At 38.4% G+C, this 18,141-nt stretch overlaps 2 protein-coding genes across 2 annotated transcripts in view; one reads left to right on the top strand and one right to left on the bottom strand.

Moving 5' to 3' along the window:
- Nucleotides 1-579, top strand: part of CLGN (calmegin) — a 51,897-nt gene extending 51,318 nt beyond the window's left edge. Inside the window, exon 15 of the mRNA XM_039249151.1 lies at nucleotides 33-579. Coding sequence (XP_039105082.1) covers nucleotides 33-113 — 81 coding nt within the window. The 3' untranslated portion in view covers nucleotides 114-579. The remainder of the gene's footprint in view (nucleotides 1-32) is intronic.
- A 7,207-nt stretch (nucleotides 580-7,786) lies between these two features.
- On the bottom strand, nucleotides 7,787-17,999 carry SCOC (short coiled-coil protein). Its single transcript, XM_039249161.1, is given in 5 exon segments — nucleotides 7,787-9,398; nucleotides 11,067-11,150; nucleotides 11,494-11,565; nucleotides 17,799-17,946; nucleotides 17,949-17,999. Coding segments are annotated over 5 exon segments (498 nt in total). The 3' UTR covers nucleotides 7,787-9,255.
- Between the last annotated feature and the right edge of the window lie 142 nt (nucleotides 18,000-18,141).

The following is an 18,141-nucleotide window of genomic DNA, read 5'->3' on the forward strand; positions in this document are numbered from 1 at the left end:
AAAATAAACATTTGCATAATTCTTTCTCCTAGATGAAGGAAGCAGATGAGAGCACAGGATCTGGAGATGGGCCAGTGAAGTCAGTACGCAAAAGAAGAGTACGAAAGGAATAAACTATATTCAAGTATTTTTAATTCCTGAGAGAGATATGTGGCATTCTAAAATCAGTGTGCCAGAACTGAACTTGAGTCAATCTGCACATTTTTCTAATATCTAGCAATGTTATTCTTTCAGACATTTATTGTAGTCTTTCTTTTCAGGAAGAGAAAAAAAACTTTGAAATTATCTGGTCTTTGAATTTAGAATAAAAAAAGAGTGGCACGTTACATATCAGATTTAAGAGAATAATATCTTTAGACGTTACAGAGTTATAATAGTTTGGAGAAAGAAGTTTCAGGTTGTACAGAGCAAAATAATATGCAGCAGATTTACTGCTATTGGAAAATCAGTTACTGGAATTTCCTCTGAAAACAGCCATATGACAATATAACCGGTAGTTGTATAATAAAAACAAGAGTGTGTTCTGTTGTACAGAGCTAAGCGCAATAAAGTTTCTGTGTGCTTGTTTGATTCTTTCAACAACTGAAAGTGTTGTATGTGGCCCCCATTTGCCTAGTTGTGTCAAATTATAGTTATGGTCTATTGTTCACTTAAATTACAGATTCCTTTAAAGAGGTGCTTTGTTGATGAGTCAACAAAACAGCAATGTCTAAGTGTCATTCACAGAATCAAAGGTTAATAGTGCAGCATATTTTACATTTGAATACAAAGATAATCGGTTCATCAAAATAAAATGGTGTACAGATGTTTTTTAAGCTTTTATAATTGTTTTATGCCAGAATGACGTACCCTACTCAGAAGATTGGTTATACATACATTGCTCTTGAAAATAAAATTTAAACATTCTTTCTTCTTTAAATTATACCCTCTTTAATAGGAAAATTATTGAGCGGGAGCTTTAAATTATTTTCTTTTTTCTGGTCATTAAGAAATTCTAGTATCAATCATCATGCTTTGTATTTTTTTCTTGTTTTTTCCTGAAATTCAAATCCATTTTAAGTCTGTTATCTCATCTGGCTTCAAAGCTGTCTCTAAGGTAGATGGTAGATATTGCTCCTCTTTTTAAAGTAGTTATCAGAAAACACACTATAATTAGGGGAGCTATGTCAGTCCATTTAAAATATTTTAAAACCTTTTTATGTTTAGGTAACAGGTTAGGCACTTTGGAAGAGGATCTGAATCTTTGAGACCACAGAACCACTTTAATACGAACTTTCACACTAGCTGGGTAATATTTTGGATTTCTTCATGGACATGTACACCCCCAATCTTGGGCAAGCCCCAGCTAAGTTCCCGTACAGCCTGCTTCCCACTAGTACAGTTAGAGCATATGTGTGAGTAAAATAAGTCTCTTACTTCTTTTACTAAAATTAAGCCAAACAGCCAGCAATACTATTCACTCCTTATTTTAGAAAGTGAAAATAAGTGCTTTATTCTCATGCTGTGTACTGACTTTCATAAATTGGTGGTAAAAAATCTTAATACCTAGTTAACCATATTTTGTGTTTATTTAATACTACCTGAACTTTATGTTTAAAAAAAATCTTGCAAGGACTGTTTCTTGCTTTGTATTTGGAATGTCCAAATGAACTAGACATATTGAGTGATTCTAGAGGAGAATGTTTCCGAAAGTAAACTGCTACTTCTGGAAATAAATCCTTAAGTTAATGGAAACCTTCTAGCCTGACAAGTGTCTTGTACGTGAACATTTATTTCTAAATATTTATTAAAGCTTTTTTTACTTTCTTGGTTGCAGATTCATTGTAACTTCAGTGTTTGGTTAAACTCCATGAGCTTGCAGCGGTAGCATCTGAGCAACCAGAGGTGCCAGCTCACTGCTACATCCTGTTGGATGTACCCTCTGTGCATGTAGCATGGCTGATAGGTTTAACCAAAACTTAAAACTCTTACATGTGTACTAGATCCATGCAGTAGACAAAGCACAGAGTTTTCCTTTTACCACCCTAATCTTTCTTTAAAATGACTTAAATTTTATCCTTTTCTCTAATATAGAAAAATAAGTATATTTTGCTTTTCTTTATTTTAATTGGCCTTTTTAAAGACTTTTTAACTTGACCAGGCTAAAGTAGCTTCCTTTTTCTTGAATATCTTAAAAAAAATTTTTAAGATATTTTAATTTTAATTATTTTAATTTTTTTAATGTTTTGTTTATTTCTGAGAGACAGAGAGAAGCAGCACGTGAGCAGGGGAGGGTCAGAGAGAGAGGGAGACACAGAATCGGAAGCAGTCTCCAGGCTCTGAGCTAGCTGTCAGCACAGAGCCCTATGAGGGGCTCGAACCCACGAACTGTGAGATCATGACCTGAGCAGAAGTTGGACGCTTAACCGACTGAGCCACCCAGGTGCCCCTTTAGTGTGTATTTATTATAAAGAAGGGACAGATAGTGTGTGAGCTGGGGAGGGGCAGAGAGAGAGGGAGATACAGAATCCGGAAGCAGCCTCCAGGCTCTGAGCTGGCTGTCAGCACAGATCCCTATGCAGGGCTCAAACTCATGAACCATGAGATCATAACCTGAGCTGAAGTTGAAAGCTAAATGGACTGAGCCACCCAGGTGCCCCTCTGGATTATCTTTTTTTTTTTTTTTTTAATGTTTTGTATCTATTTCTGAGACAGAGGGAGAGAGAGGCAGAGTGAGCAGGGGAGGGTCAGAGAGAGGGAGACACAGAATCGGAAGCAGGCTCCAGGCTCTGAGCTGTCAGCACAGAGCCCATGTGGGGCTCGAACCCACAAACCGTGAGATCATGACCTGAGACGAAGTCAGACGCTCAACCAACTGAGCCACCCAGGTGCCCCTTGATTATCTTTTTAAGATAGCCTTGCTTCCATTGACCATTTCTCTAGGAAGACACATATTACTAGAATTAGGAGACTTTTTGAAGTGTCAGGACACATTTGCAAGAGACACAGGATAGAACTGCTTACATCTTACAATTTAACCCATAACAGTGAATTTAATGTATCTTAGAAATTTAAATTCAAAAATAGTTTTGTATTCAATGAAAGCCATATTACACTTTAAGCATCTAAAGTTTTTTCATTCTCTTCAATCGTGCCTATAGTAGGAATTAGGAATGAACTATCACAGGGCTAAAATCAGAGAACTACTCAAACCTCTTATGGAAATGAGTAAGATCATTTCTACATTAATTTTAATATCCTCCCAAATTTTAGCTTCCATGGATTTCCTTGGTATGACAGCTATGAAGAGTTCAGGAAATAATCCTTAATCCAACATGTCAGATGGGGTAGGCTGATGAGAGAGAAAATGTATTTGAGAATGCCTTTGGAGTTTGTCTCTGGAAATGCAAATGCATGGAAGAGAACATGGGCAGTACGATGACTGGGTCTTGTAACGCCTACCGTAGTATCTTCCCACAAAGGTGGAGTTTGCTAATTGAATACAATTTTACATTCTCTGTGAAATTTGGGAATATTCTCAAGTTTTAATAACTTAGACTAAACATTTAGTACTAAACATTTAGTAAGCCATCTATAAATAGCATATAGAATCTAAAGCAAGGTAAGGACATTATATATTGATTGTAATGTTCTTAAGCCTCTTTCCCCACCCATCAGTATCCACCTCCATTATAAGGTAAGTTAGATCCTAAGGCCAGTATAAACTTCCTGTTATGGTAAACTTGGGTTTAAATGCCATGAATCTCTATGATTTAAAGAGAAACTATAGTAGTGTTTTTCAGATAGAGTAGCTAAGAGGCAGTTAAGTCCTTCTCTATTCTGATTCTTTTTTTGTTTATACATTTTTGGGAGAGAGACAGAGTACGAGTGGAAGAGAGGAGCAGAGAGAGAGGGAGACACAGAATCTGAAACAGGCTCCAGGTTCTGAGTGATCAGCACAGAGCCCTATTCATGAGCCGTTGAGATCATGACTTGAGCCGAAGTTGGATGTGTAACCAACTGAGCCACCCAGGCACCCCATCTCTCTTAGGATTCTTAAACAAACTTGAATGTAATGACATTTTCTATTGTTTCATAATTTGCAAGTTACTTTAAGTAATCTCTTGGTCTTCACTGGTAATTTTGATTTCAGACTGAAGAAATACCTGCAGACAACCACTAGAGGGTGTTCCCTCAAGAGAGGGAAAAACAGTTACTGGCAAAAGTGAAGAAAGGTTTTATTTTCTAAGGTATTACAATCAATTTCGCTTTGCTTTAGACCATAAAGTTAATTTTGGATTCTAAAATTCACCTCCCATTTTTCTTTTGAAAAAAATACTAGATCAAATGGAAGAGTAATGGATAGGAACAGAAATGTGATATTATAAACTGATAGGGGTTACACATTTAGATGGCTTTATTTTTCTGCAGAAATTTTTGTTGCTACAATTTAAAAAAAAATCTGTGAAAAGCAAAAGTGTTTTAAAGTTTGACACCAAAATGCATTTGGCAACCAACCCTGACCTCCCTGGCAGGCTTCTATACAGCATTGATCATACTAGTATTAAACACATGCTATATAATGACTTATATAGCATTAATCATTTAGTATTAAATTCATATATTTGCTACAAAAATATTAATGTGTTTGATTACAGGTGCATCCCCAAACCATATTTATAATACTTTACAAAATCTGAAAAAATCCAATTTCTGAAGATGTGATCCCAAGAATTCCAGATAAGGGATTGTGATCTAGAGTTAACTTGCTATAAATAAAGTCCAAAGGGAATATAAAGAGGGCAAATTCTGGTTAGTATGTTATCAGTATTGAGGGAAGTCCTACTGGGAGCAGCTGAGGAGAAGGGATATGCTGGTTTTCCCTGCCAGCATTTCTTCATCATTCCACCAGCATTTAAGCTAGAAGATTTACAGAAAAAAAGTATTCTGACACTTAAGACAGTGAGGACAACTATTCTAGCTACTATAATAGGTGCCCAAGACAGGGTAGGGGAGAGATACTTCGCTCAAGTCCAAATACAGCAAAGTATTTAAAGTCATTGAGCAGAATGTGGGGAGGGTTCATCGATAGAAAACTGCTAAGAGGAGACATCAAGGGTAGGGGAACACTTGCTAAACTGACAATGTGATTCTTGCTGGAGGCAGACCAAGGTGATCAGATACTGAGGGTGGGGTAATCCTCTTAAAACTTAGCAGGATTCTTTCCAAAACTGGCATAGTCAGGCTAAAGACAGGGCCTATGAGGAGGCCCAGCTGAAAAGGTCTGCTTACAGTTTGGTCAAAGAGAGAGTCTGTCAGAAGCTAGACCCAGTTCCTGTGCACACTGTTTACATCTCTATTTCTAATGCAGAAATTAATAGCCTGAAGTAGAATATTGTCATAAGGAAAACAACATATGGTATTGGGTTTAGCATTCACATGACAAGCAGGTAGGACTTATAGTTCAGTAACATTTTTAAAAAATGTTTTTAAATGTTAGAAAGAGAAAGCACATGAGCTGGGGGGCGGGGTGAGAAAGGAGATAGAGAATCCCCAAGCGGGAGCCATGCTGTCAGCACAGAGCCCGACACAGGACTTGAATCCACAAACCAGATCATGAGTTAAGCTGAAATCAAGAGTCAGACCTTTAATTGACCAAGCCACCAGACTCCCCTCAGGTAACATTTTGTCACCTACTGAGATGATAGCTCTATGGGTAGCAGTTGGAGAAGTCAGAATGTGAAATGAATTGCCTGGTCCTTGATGCTTTTAGCAAGGCATCACAAGAAAGAATTTACTAGTCTTCGAGCAGAGATGGAATAAACACCAGTATTAGGAACCTCAAAGGATTAGAAAAGCCAAGTGTTTCTGTACCCTGAATAACAAAAAAAGTTCTAAGATTGTTTTATTTTTGAAGTGTGGGAGGTGGGGGGTGGGAAGCCCAGCACGACCTCTCCACCACTTGGTTAAGCCAAACAACAGGATCCAGGCCTGCCTTGACAATCTGGGTGTAGCATCCCCAGAGCAGCCTTATTTTCAGTTGGTCTCAAGGCAGCCTCCATTAAAGAGAGGCAGGGTCCTGTGGCAAAGAAAGCATACTTTGAGAATTTGGTCTAGAAAAGTGCTTGATTATGGTTCCTAACAGGTGGAACTAGAAACATGTAGACCAAAAGGCTAAATTTTTGAGGGAATTTTACTGCCAAAGAAATGTGAGCTCGGCCTTAAAACAATGGGCACCAAGCTCATGCCAGCAATAAGTGAACTGTTTTCACATCTCCCATAAGGCGCACACTCCTAGCCTCTACTTAGAGCCGTGGAGGGAAATGCATAAGGAATAACTTTCCAGAGTGGAAGCCATTGAGGGTAATAAACAAGGGGTTCCCCTGCCAGAGAGCAGAGTCAGGATCTGATCAAGGAACTTCTTTCTCCACCATCAGACAGACTCTTCTCAGGGTCTCCCAGGAATATCGCACGGTTGCTTTGAATCGATGCATTCCCTTTATTCCTCTTTCCAAGTTGAGAGTTTTATTTGGGTTTCCTGACCTCACCACAACATTATAAATGGGAAGAAGTGAGGGTGAGAGCAAATAATTTGCCCATCAGTTTAGACATTGTCACACTATTTGGAAGCCACATCTAAAACTGATGGACCTTAACAGAGATCCTAGATTTTGAGATGAATCAGTGACTGGGAAGGAGGGGTTGAGTATGTTCTGTGTGCGAGAAGAAGGTTGTACAGAGACTTAATAGCAAGAGAAAAGGGCTGTGGCTGAGGCTGCAAGTCACTACCCAAATCCTCTATGTACTTTTATGGTAAGACAGTTGTAGCTGGAATATGGCTTCCAGCCAAAGACTACATTTCTCAGCTTCTCCATCTAGATTTAACGAAGTCTCCACGCCACTGAAATGTGAGAAAAACCTATGTGCCAGGCAGGCCCAACCCTTAAAACCTTGCAAATGTGCACCATGAAGGCATGATTGAAAACGGCAGTGCTATGCTTCAAGTCCCTGAATCATCATATGGAGCATAGTCCGCTGGCTTGCAATACTTACCTCACAACCATTAGTTGGGAGAGAAACTTCTATATTATTAATGCATTCTTCTTACAGGAGCTTAGCCCAACCTAAACTACAACCACCTTTCCCCTGGCAATCTTGGATCTTTCTCTGAATTCTTTGTTTTTATTTAAAAAATTAATGTACAGGGGCACCTAGGTGGCTCAGTCGGTTAAGCATCTGACTTCGGCTCAGATCATGATCTCATGGTTTGTGAGTTCGAGCCCTGCATCTGGTTCTGTGCTGGCAGCTCAGAGCCTGGAGCCTGCTTTGGATTCTGTGTCTCCCTCTCTCTCTGCCCCTCTCCTGCTCATGCTCTGTCTCTCTCTCTCAAAAATAAACATTAAGAAAACTTTTAAAGAAGTTAATGTATGGGGCGCTTGGGTGGCTTAGTCAGTTAAGCGTCCGACTTTCGCTTGGGTCATGACCTCGCGGTTCGTGGGTTCGAGCCCCGCGTCGGGCTCTGTGCTGACTGCCAGCTCGGAGCCTGGAGCCTATTTCAGAGTCTGTGTCTCCCTCTCTCTCTGACCCTCCCCTGCTCACGCTTTCTCTCTCTCTCCTAGAAATAAATAAAAATATTTAAAAAAAAAGTTAATGTATAATATCCTGTAACATTTGTTTTAATAAAAATATTCCCCTAAACATAAAGTAACTGGTACTTAAATAAGATATGCTACTTATCCTGTAGCTTTGAACAACCCTGGACACACCACATTATACACACCACAGTATTATAATAACACACACACAATCTCTGAAACAGCTTTTTATTAAACAGTAAAGCAAAATTGCAACACAAGTTTAAATGTTTGTAAATTAGGTCACAAAAGGGATGCAAAATGTTTCCATTATAACTATTATATTCATACAGCTAAAGTCATTCATCGAATCTTACACTAATACAAACATAAGATTATTCCATGATTAAAAGTAGCCCAAATCTAATAACCAAAAGTATATTAGTGGATCTCTCTTCCTATTTAACATTTTAAGATTACTTCTGATACTAAGTTTCTTATCAAATGGAATCTACAAACTAAATTTTTTGAAACTGTCAAAGAGTGACTAAAACTCTGAAACCAAGTAGTTAGGTTTAGAGAAAATTCTGGGAGAAGTAGTGAGATTAAAATACTGAGAAAATATCACTTAGAATACATGTAAAACTTCTCCGTTTTGCTCATGATTCTGATACTAATACACGCTCAAGGGATTTTGCAAAAGTTGAGCTGCTGGGCACCACAAATGAACTTTGGGACTAAACCCTTTGTAACTATTCTCTTCTAGATGTGGCTGACCTAAGGTCAGTCACATTTAATCTACTTTCATATGCATGTACTCCCCAAAAGATCTCGTCTGTGCCAGAGATCACACGAATCCGGAGTGAAAACATCTGGAGCTGGTTACTACTGTTTGCCAAGTTCTTTTCCCATCCTACTTTCTGTTTTTCTCAAAATTTTCTATTTCAAATATATAGCTAGAGCTCATCTTTTGAGATACCAAGTGCATTATTTGTGCAAAAGGAAGGTTTTAGCGACAAACCCTCCCAATTTAATAACTCGGTTGAAAGAAATTTCTTCATATTTATGGCCTCTGTTTTCAATTGATTAAAGAGAAACCAACAATCCTATCTTAATACTAACTATGACAAGCCTGAACTGAGAAAGTATCTTATTTTGGTTAAATTTCAACAATTCACGCTCAGGTTACTCTCACAGATGATTACCTATTAAAATTACTTTTACAAATGTGAAACCAATTTTTTCCTTAGGGGAAGGGAAATGAGAAGGAAGAAGCAAATGGAGAATAGGCACAACATGGTGGACAGGGTACATAAAGCTGTGCGTTCAGTACATGATTTTGGTCACTTTTCACAACACGGTGGATATTGTATCTCTTAATATGCCTATAATAAAAGACAGTGCTAAACCTATAAATCAAAGCAAATTTGATAAAACATTCATTTTCAAGTGTCATAAATATATGCATTTCTAATTATAAAGTCTCTACAATACATGTGCACATTTTTATAGACAAACATATTATACACAAACTCATGGAAGTCTTCTGTTATGCTCTTAATTTTGCCTAGATCTGATATTATCTTCATAAATATTCAATTAAGCCACAAACGAAAGTACTATAACTTCTTGAATCTATCTGAGTTTTAAAGAAAAAAAAAGATCAGCAGCAATTTCATAAAACAGAAGGGATGTCAATCCCTTACTTTCTTTTGCTTTTTGTATCAGTTGTTTGAAAAACACTAGAAGCTGACATGAGGTTTTCTATATATTGTCCAAGAACTTGGTTTTCTGATTTTAGCTTCAGATTTTCTTCCTTAACTGCATCTACTCTTGCGGACAGGTCTATATTAGAAATAAAAAAGCCCATTATCAATAAAATGATGGCAATGACTCCATATTATAAAAGACTTAAGATTCATTCTTAAAAGAGAGAATACGATCTTTAAATTTTCTGTTTTTAAATTCAAGTAACTTTAGAAGTTAAGGAGAACAACGTAAACTGAGTGCAAGTCAATAGCTAAGCTAAAATTCTTAAAAAGTGATCTCACATTAGACTAAATGTTAATCTTGGTAAATAGCATTTAAGTCGAGTAGTTCTTAAAATGATTATTTCTAAAAAACACGGACTTCATTTTTAAAATGTGAATTTTGGTTCATGTCTTAACATAAAAAATCTTTGCTAGAAACACTTCAGAAAATGTCGTAGGCAAATAAAACTAGCTTTATACACAGTCTATAGAAAGTCAATTTCCAAACAATTAAATATTTTGTATATTTACCTTAGCAAGAAATTCAAAAGATACAGTTCTTAATGATCAAATAAAACATTACCTCCATTCATTCATTTAACAACTAAGTACTGGGTGCCCTCTAAGAGTCAGGCGTTATTCTAGAGGCAATAGTAAAAGTCCTTGCCTTCACAGACCTTATATTCGAATATGCATGTGAACACATGAGCATTTAGGGGGCCCCAAGAAAAAGTAGAAAAAAGAAGGGTAAGAGTGGTAGGAAGCAAAAGGGAAGTTGCCCTTTTATATAGGATAGTCAGGGAGAGCTATTTTGATAAAGGGAATTTGACCAGAGACCTACAGGAAGTAAGGAAATGAGCCATATAGAATGCAAATACCTAAGGGACAGAAGTCAAGCCGCTAAGGAGAAGCATGCCAAAAGAACAGCAAAGAGGTGAGTGTCCGAGGCAGAATGTAGGAGGCAGAGTGTGACATGACTGACTCTGAAAGGTAAAAGGAAATAACAGGTCTCCAGAGAGTAACCTGGCTTTTATTAACTGTGAAAAAGGAAGCCAGTGAAATGACATGATCTGCTCACTCTGCTGTTACAAAAACAAAAAAACACAACCTCTTAATTTCACTAAAAACCAAGATGTTTAGGGACACCTGGGTGGCTTGGCTGGTTGAGCATCCAACTTCGGCTCAAGCTATGATCTCAGGGTTTGTAAATTCGAGCCCCACATTGGGCATGCTGCTGTCAATGCAGAGCCTGCTTCAGATCCTCTATCCCCCTCTCCACCCCTCCCCTGCTCAGTCTCGCACTCTCTCTCTCTCTCAAAAATAAATAAACATTAAAAAAAAAACCCAAGATGTTTCACTGGTAGTATTAATTTTATGCAAGACATTGAGAAAATGAGAAAACTCAGATCAATTTACTTTTAATCTCTGAAGCTAAAACACTGTTTTTACTTTAGCATAAGCTTTATTAAAGTGGACTTAGTACTAACACAATGCAGGGACTTAAAAGGGGCTCTCATGTAATAAATAGCACTATGTAACACCAGAGGGATGCTGAAGAACACCATTTTACTTTCTTACTGAAGCACATTTGTTCTTTAAAATCACCAAAGATGCAAGCAGGAGGGGGGAAATATCATTGAAATGGACTTTGAAGTTTATACTTTTAAAAACTGGGGGCAGACTAACAAAGTTTAGCAACATAAATGCTTACAATTTCAACTAATTGGACGTTATTCAAGAAAACTACAAAATGGAGGCTAACCTTCAAGTGTGTGTTGAAGTTCCAACACTTGATTAATAAGTCGCGTTTTTTCCTCCAATTCCACCTGATTTTCAGCATCAACTGCTGTAATACAAAGGTTCGCATTTACTATTAATTAACATTAGGTATCATTTGTGTAGTGTAGCACATGCAAAATGTTTCATATTTGTTATTTTATTTGCCTTATACAAGAGCCCTGTAGAGGAAAAAGTTATACGCCCACGTGGATATATGCCCATAAGGACACCAAGGTAAAGATAGAATGTTTTGCCAATATCAATCCTTTCTAGAACTAGATAGGATATAAATCAGTAAATTAGCCAAATCCAAGCCTTCTAATATTGCTTCTCTGTTCTTTCCACTGCTCTATTAAGCCAAAAGCACCTACAAAACCAGGAACATACAAACAGGAAAATAAAGAACATACCATCCATATCGGCATTCATCATCTCGGGTAACAAACTTTTGGGCCTTGGATACAAAATTTTTGATGAATCGTCTGCAAGAAAAAAAAGAAACAGACACATACAGCAATAAAATACCACTGTACATTTATCAAAAATTCTTAAAGGAGATAATGATCAATACTAGCAAAGTTATGCAAGAACAAACACAAAACATTAGACACAAATTTTAAATATGTATCTTCTTGGAAAGCAGTATGGTAATAAATTAGATTGATAAAAAAAACATTTAAATATTTTCTACTAAGCAATTTTGCTCTTGGAAATTTAGCCTAAGGAAAATTACAAAGAAGGAAAAAAATTATATACATAAAATCTTCACTTCAACCTTATTTACAACCCACTAAATTGGAAACAACATAAACTGTCCATTCAGAGTCTGTAATTACTGTTGTTTCTAATCGAATGGGTACTAAAAATAATTAGGATAACTATCATAACTTAGAAGAATGTTTATAAAATTGTGTATTCATTGATGTAAATCATGTAAAATATACATAAATACAAGTCAAGAGAACAGCAAAATGGAAAAAGCTCTTCTATTAAGGATGATAATAGGAATGAAGATGTGTTTAAAAATATTTTTCATCATTAAAGTGTTATTTTACACATACTGTTTTAGTACTTTCTATTGATAAGGTTCAAGAGAAAAACACTAGTTACCTGAAACACTAATGTGGAATAAATGAAAAATATCAACCTGTTACTTCCTAGTTATGGTTAAGACTAATTAGGATGCGAATAAGTAAAACATAACACTTTAGGGGCGCCTGGGTGGCTTAGTCGGTTAAGCATCTGACTTTCACTTAGGTCATGATCTCGTGGTTAGTGGGTTCGAGCCCCGCGTCGGGCTCTGTGCTGACTGCCAGCTCAGAGCCTGGAGCCTATTTCAGAGTCTGTGTCTCCCTCTCTCTCTGACCCTCCCCTGCTCACGTTGTCTCTCTCTCTCTCTCTCCCCTAAAAATAAAAAATAAATAAATTAAAAAAAAAAAACATTTTATTGTTTCCATAAAATGTTTTAAAATATTAAAGCATATAATTCTTATGAACTATGCTGTGCTCTATAACTACCATTCATTTCATATTCAGTGTATTCAAGATTTATTAAATACCAGATTATTACTGGTCACCAATCTAATCTACTCACTGAAGCAATTCAGACCTGTCAATATTGGTACTCTTTCAACAAATTATTTATGGAGCACCTACTAAAAGCATTGTTATGCTTCCATATACTAACCAGTGGAACCTAGATCTGCTGAACAAGGATGTCTACATTCTAGAACTAGAATCACAATCAGAGTTTTCAGATACTGGCATGAATGTGAAGATAAAATGCTCAATGTACATACATATGAATTATCTCTGAAATAAGAGACCACTTGTTAGTCTAAAACAGAAGGATATTAAACATCTTATTCATAGCATTATTAAAGAATTAACTAGCTACAAATGGTGTAAAATTGACTTAATGGTTAATAAATCTACTCCCAAGTCTCCTGGCATCGTTCTACTTCTCTAGCAGTAGAGCTACTCTCCCCTTATCTTATTCACATGGTTTTTAATTCTCAGGTTCTTTTTACTTCAGAGAAAGTTGACACATATACATGTGATATATATACATATTATATACAAATTACATGTGCATTATATATGCACATATGTATGTAATATAGGCACATTAATATATAATATAAACTTTCTCTGAAGTATAAAGAACCTGAGAATATACATGTAATTAGTTATATAATAACTATATAATTACATAGTTATATAATAACTAGTTAATAATATATACATATTAATATACAATATATACTAGTACATCTACATAAAACCCAAGGAGACTGATTACTAAAAATCTTTCAAAAATTATTTACTTTAAAGTTTCATTTATTGGGGCACATGAGTGGCTCAGCCTGACTTCGGCTCAGGTCATGATCTCACAGCTCTTGAGTTCGAGCCCTGTGTCAGGCTCTGTGCTGACAGCTCAGAGCCTGGAGCCCGCTTCAGATCCTGTGTCTCCCTCTCTCTGCTCCTTCCTCACTCACACTCTGTCTCTCTCTCTCCCAAAAATAAACATTAAAAACTTTTTTCTAAATGAATAAAGAAAATAAAGTTTCATTTATTTTGAGAGACAGGGTGCATGCATGCATGAGTAGGGGAGGGGCAGAGAGAGACAGAGACAGAGAGAGAGAGAGACAATCCCAAGCAGGCCCGGCCCCATCAGCGTGGAGCCAGATACAGGGCTCAAACTCAGAAACCAGATCATGACCTGAGCAGAAATCAAGAGTTCCACACTTAACTGACTGAGCCACCCAGGCACCCCCCAAAATACTTTAAATTATTCAACTTACTATAATATGTGAAGACCTCACTTCAAAAATTATCCCTCTCCATTCAATCAACAACATATCTCTCTACAACTGAAGAGGAAGAGTGTTAGCAGTGAAAACTTTATTTGGCACCTGCCAATTTTCCTACCATTTCAACCACTGACCTGGCTAACACAGGTCTAGAAGGGATGACACAGGCAAGCGCCAAAACCAAAAGTGATCTTGAGAGTACTCAAGTAGCAACAGTAGCCTGCAGCTATCTCCCCTGTTAAATAATATATAAAAAGTGCTTCAAATTTCTAATATTTGTTTTTACAAACAAATTTTCATGCTAGAACAAAATTTTCATGACAGCTGAATTGTAAGGAACACAAGCCAAAGCAACAGATAATCATGCAAGCAATAAAGGACTTTGAAGTCAGATTTAAGATAGGGATATGGTATATTTCTTTTGCCTATGTTTCAATCTAACACTAAAATTAAACCAAAAAGTCTACAAAAGCAAACTGTTCTGAAATGATCATTGTAATCATGAAGCCAGTTTCTGAAATTCTGGCCACATGTAACCCAAGCAACAGAAAATCTTTGTATGGTTTATCAACAGTCTGACTTCATCTGAAAAAAAAATTAAAGAAAAAAAAAGCAGAAAAATAGGGTGGAGGGGGAATAGAGAAAAAATGAAGCTTAGAAACACACATTAAAGACTGGAGTGAAGTCAAGACTCCAGAAACCAGGTAGGGACAAGGGCAGCACTATGGGGTCTACAACACAACCCAAGGGAACACTACTCCCATCACAGTCTAGTAAGATTGCACCTCGGGGCGCCTGGGTGGCTCAGTCGGTTAAGCGTCCGACTTAGGCTCAGGTCATGATCTCACGGTTCGTGGGTTCGAGCCCCGCATCGGGCTCTGTGCTGACAGCCAGCTCAGAGCTTGGAGCCTGTTTCAGATTCTGTGTCTCCCTCTCCCCCTCTGATCCTCCCCTGCTCGTGCTGTCTTTATCTCTCTCTCAAAAATAAATAAAATATTAAAAAAAAAAAAAAAAGATTGCACCTCAAGGCCTGCACAGGGCAAAATGTGCCCAACCATATGCGGCAGCCGTGTACAAAAGGGTATTCATGACTCTCCAATAGAGCAGACAAGAGCACTGCCAGCTGGGTCTGCACATCAACAGAAAAGACAAGTAACAATTTTCTCTTATTATGATATGATTAAATAGGCTGACCCAAAAACGCTTTCTTGCATACATTCAAGTTCTTTCAGTAAATTCAGAGTAACTGATTAATTTTATATATAAGATCAGAAGGTTCATTGAGTTCTTTGTATCAAAGCAATTTAGCCACAGATTTTTTTCTTTCAAAATAAGATCAATCTTCAAACTTCACAATGTCTACATTGTGTATTGTACTGTCTAATATATGACACAGTACTATGTCATAATATGCACTCAGTACCAGAGTGAGGTTTTCAAGTATACAATCTTTTTCAATCTAGAGCTGCTATCATAGCAATCCAATTTCATATAAAATGCACTTTTAAGAGTTCACTGTCAACTCCTTCTGTTCTTATATATAAATGCAAATCTGATGTGAAAAGAAAATCCAGACCAAAGTATCTCAAGTGGCAGGACACTGAAAATAATGTGGGTACTAAGGCTGATCTGTTTACCCTAAAGCTGCCTTAGTTTCCAAATGATTATGGTTCTGAGATCTGTCAACTCTGACCTAAGCCTAAAATGGATCCAAAAGATTTTTCAAAAACGGCCGTAAATTTTGGTCCCTATCTTTATCTAGCCTTGGTCAGTGGTAGAGAACCTAGAATTATTTTGATAATTTAAGTCCTGGAAGCAATAGGTATGGAGAGAACAAGGGTCAGGAAGTGTGACAAACATTAGGGTGGACCCATTTTCCATGCCTACACACGTGTGACCAACTACTAGTGTTTTTTTTTTAATTTTTTAAATTTAATATTTAATATTTTTATTTATTTTGAAAGTGCAAACAGAGTAGGGGTAGAGAGAGAGAGAGAGAGGGAGACACAGAATTTGAAGCAGGCTCCAGGCTCTGAGCTGTCAGCACAGAGCCCGACAGGGAGCTTGAACTCATGAGCTGTGAGATCATGAGCCAAACTGAAGTGGGACGCTCAACCGACTGAGCCACCCAGGCACCCCCAACTACTACTATTTGCCAAAGGAGACCTCTACCTTCTTTTATAGTACCCTGAATAGTACCACTGTTAAGAGGCAGTTTAGCACAGTGATTAAGAACAAAAATTTTTATTACCTGGATTTAAATCCTAGATCTGCTATTTATAAGCTCTGGATCCCTGAGCAAGGTTAACACCTTAGCCTCAGTTTCCTCATCTGTAAAATGAGGATAAGGGTATATACCTCATAGTTTTAAGAATTTAATAAGTTCATATATATGATGTGCTTGCAATGGTACCTTGTACAAAAAAGGTATTCAATAATGTTACCTATTATCTTCTCTTTTGGCTCTAATGCAGGCCACAAAATTTTTTTTTTTTTTGAAAAATCATCTGGTCTAGCTGCCTCATTTTATAAATAAACAAACCAAAGCCAAAGGTAATAATGGCTTACCTCAAATCACAGAACTAGTTATTGACAGAGCCAGGCCTACCCAGGCTAGTTTTTTCCACCATACCACTCCAGGTATGCTCACATCTGAGATCTAAGATTCTGAGGCTTAAGACTGACATGCATCCAACTTTTCAGCATCTAAAAATGACTGTGTGTTAATATACTAAATGCTTTACATATATTATTAGTATGTGTTCATCAAATCAACAGGGCATCATAATTTATGTTTGTGGATGCTATTATCTCAGAAAGGCTATGTTCTGCCTTAGACTTCACAGCCAATGTTTGTACCAAGAATTGGAAGGCAGGTCTGACTATAAAATACCTGCTTTTCCACTATACAATGGAAAAAACTTTAATACAGCCCTAATCTGTATTATTGCAAATATTTTGCAATCTTTGATGTTAAATAAATCCCTTTTATATTTTACTAAGCAACTGAAGATAGATTTCATTCCCTTCAAGCTGTACCAACTTTCAACATGGTTTATCTGTTCAGGCTCGTTCTAGTTCTGTTCTGGTTAGATAAACCCAGTTTCAGATTCTACAAGATTAAGGAGCTGAGTGGCCCAATAGCTAGATCCCCAGAGAATGGCTAGCTATGGTGAATTTAATCAATAAGTACAGGCACATACTATATAGGTATAGCTTTGTATCTTCAGGTGCAGACTTACGGTGTTAGGAACACAGCATTTTAACATTGTTACGTCATAGTAGTGGCATCGCTATATTGTATAACCAAAGACCTGCCTTTCAGAAATGCATCTCTCTCCTTTTCAATCCTAACTCCCCAAAACTTGCTCAGCAGGACCCTGAAGGGAAGCCGAAGCAAAAACCAACCCGGGAACTGCTTTCAGCACCTGGAAAGCTGTCGCCAGCCTTTATATTATCACTCTTCCCGCCTTGGCGTCCTCTCCCGCCAGCCTGCGGGCTCTCGGCACAGCAGCCACGGACAAGTCCAGGCGTGCCAGGTCCCATTCCACCCAAACGCCCCTCCGCAGTCCCAATCAGGGCGGGAGGCTGGACAGCGGCCTTCGACTCAGAAAAGACGGTAAAAAGGAGGCAGAAGGCCCTCCTCAGGGATGAAAGCAGCCCCTCCCCAAAGGAACCTCTGGGCTCAATAATGAGAAGAGGAGAAAGAGGTTGCGCAGGGGCTCGGCAGGGAAGCCAGGCCTCCGCCGCCCACCAAATGCCCAGGCCCGAAGCCGCTCTTCCCGGGCCCTAGGCGCGTCGGACCGCGTCTAGCCTACCCCGCCCTCCAGGCCCTAGATGTGCCGAGGCCGCAACTCCAATAGCCCGGGGCCAAGCCCTCCGCCGCCCAAGACTGTCCTCACCTGCCGTTGGAGGCGCTGGGAGTGGGAGGGATCAGGAGGACGCCTCAGGCCCCAACACTTGGACCAACTGGTACCGGCAGCTCCGCCCTCTGCGCCCACAGAGCGTGCGCCGAGGCGGGAGTCCCGCCCCGTCCCGCCCCGTCCAGCCCCGTCCAGCCCCGTCGCCCACCAATCGCCACTCAAGAAGACACGCCTGCGCATTAGCTGTACGACGCCCCTATCGTCCTTTGTCGAAGCCCAGGGATCCACCTTTTGCCATAACAAAAGGACGTTGGCATCCAATCAGGGTTGAGGCTACTGTGGGCGGGTCCAGGAAAAGCAACAGCCAATGGCAGCACAGAAG

The sequence above is a fragment of the Hyaena hyaena genome, unplaced genomic scaffold (genome assembly GCF_003009895.1).
Source record: "Hyaena hyaena isolate Hyena2069 unplaced genomic scaffold, ASM300989v1 scaffold_333, whole genome shotgun sequence".
In the NCBI taxonomy this organism is placed as follows: Eukaryota; Metazoa; Chordata; class Mammalia; order Carnivora; family Hyaenidae; genus Hyaena; species Hyaena hyaena.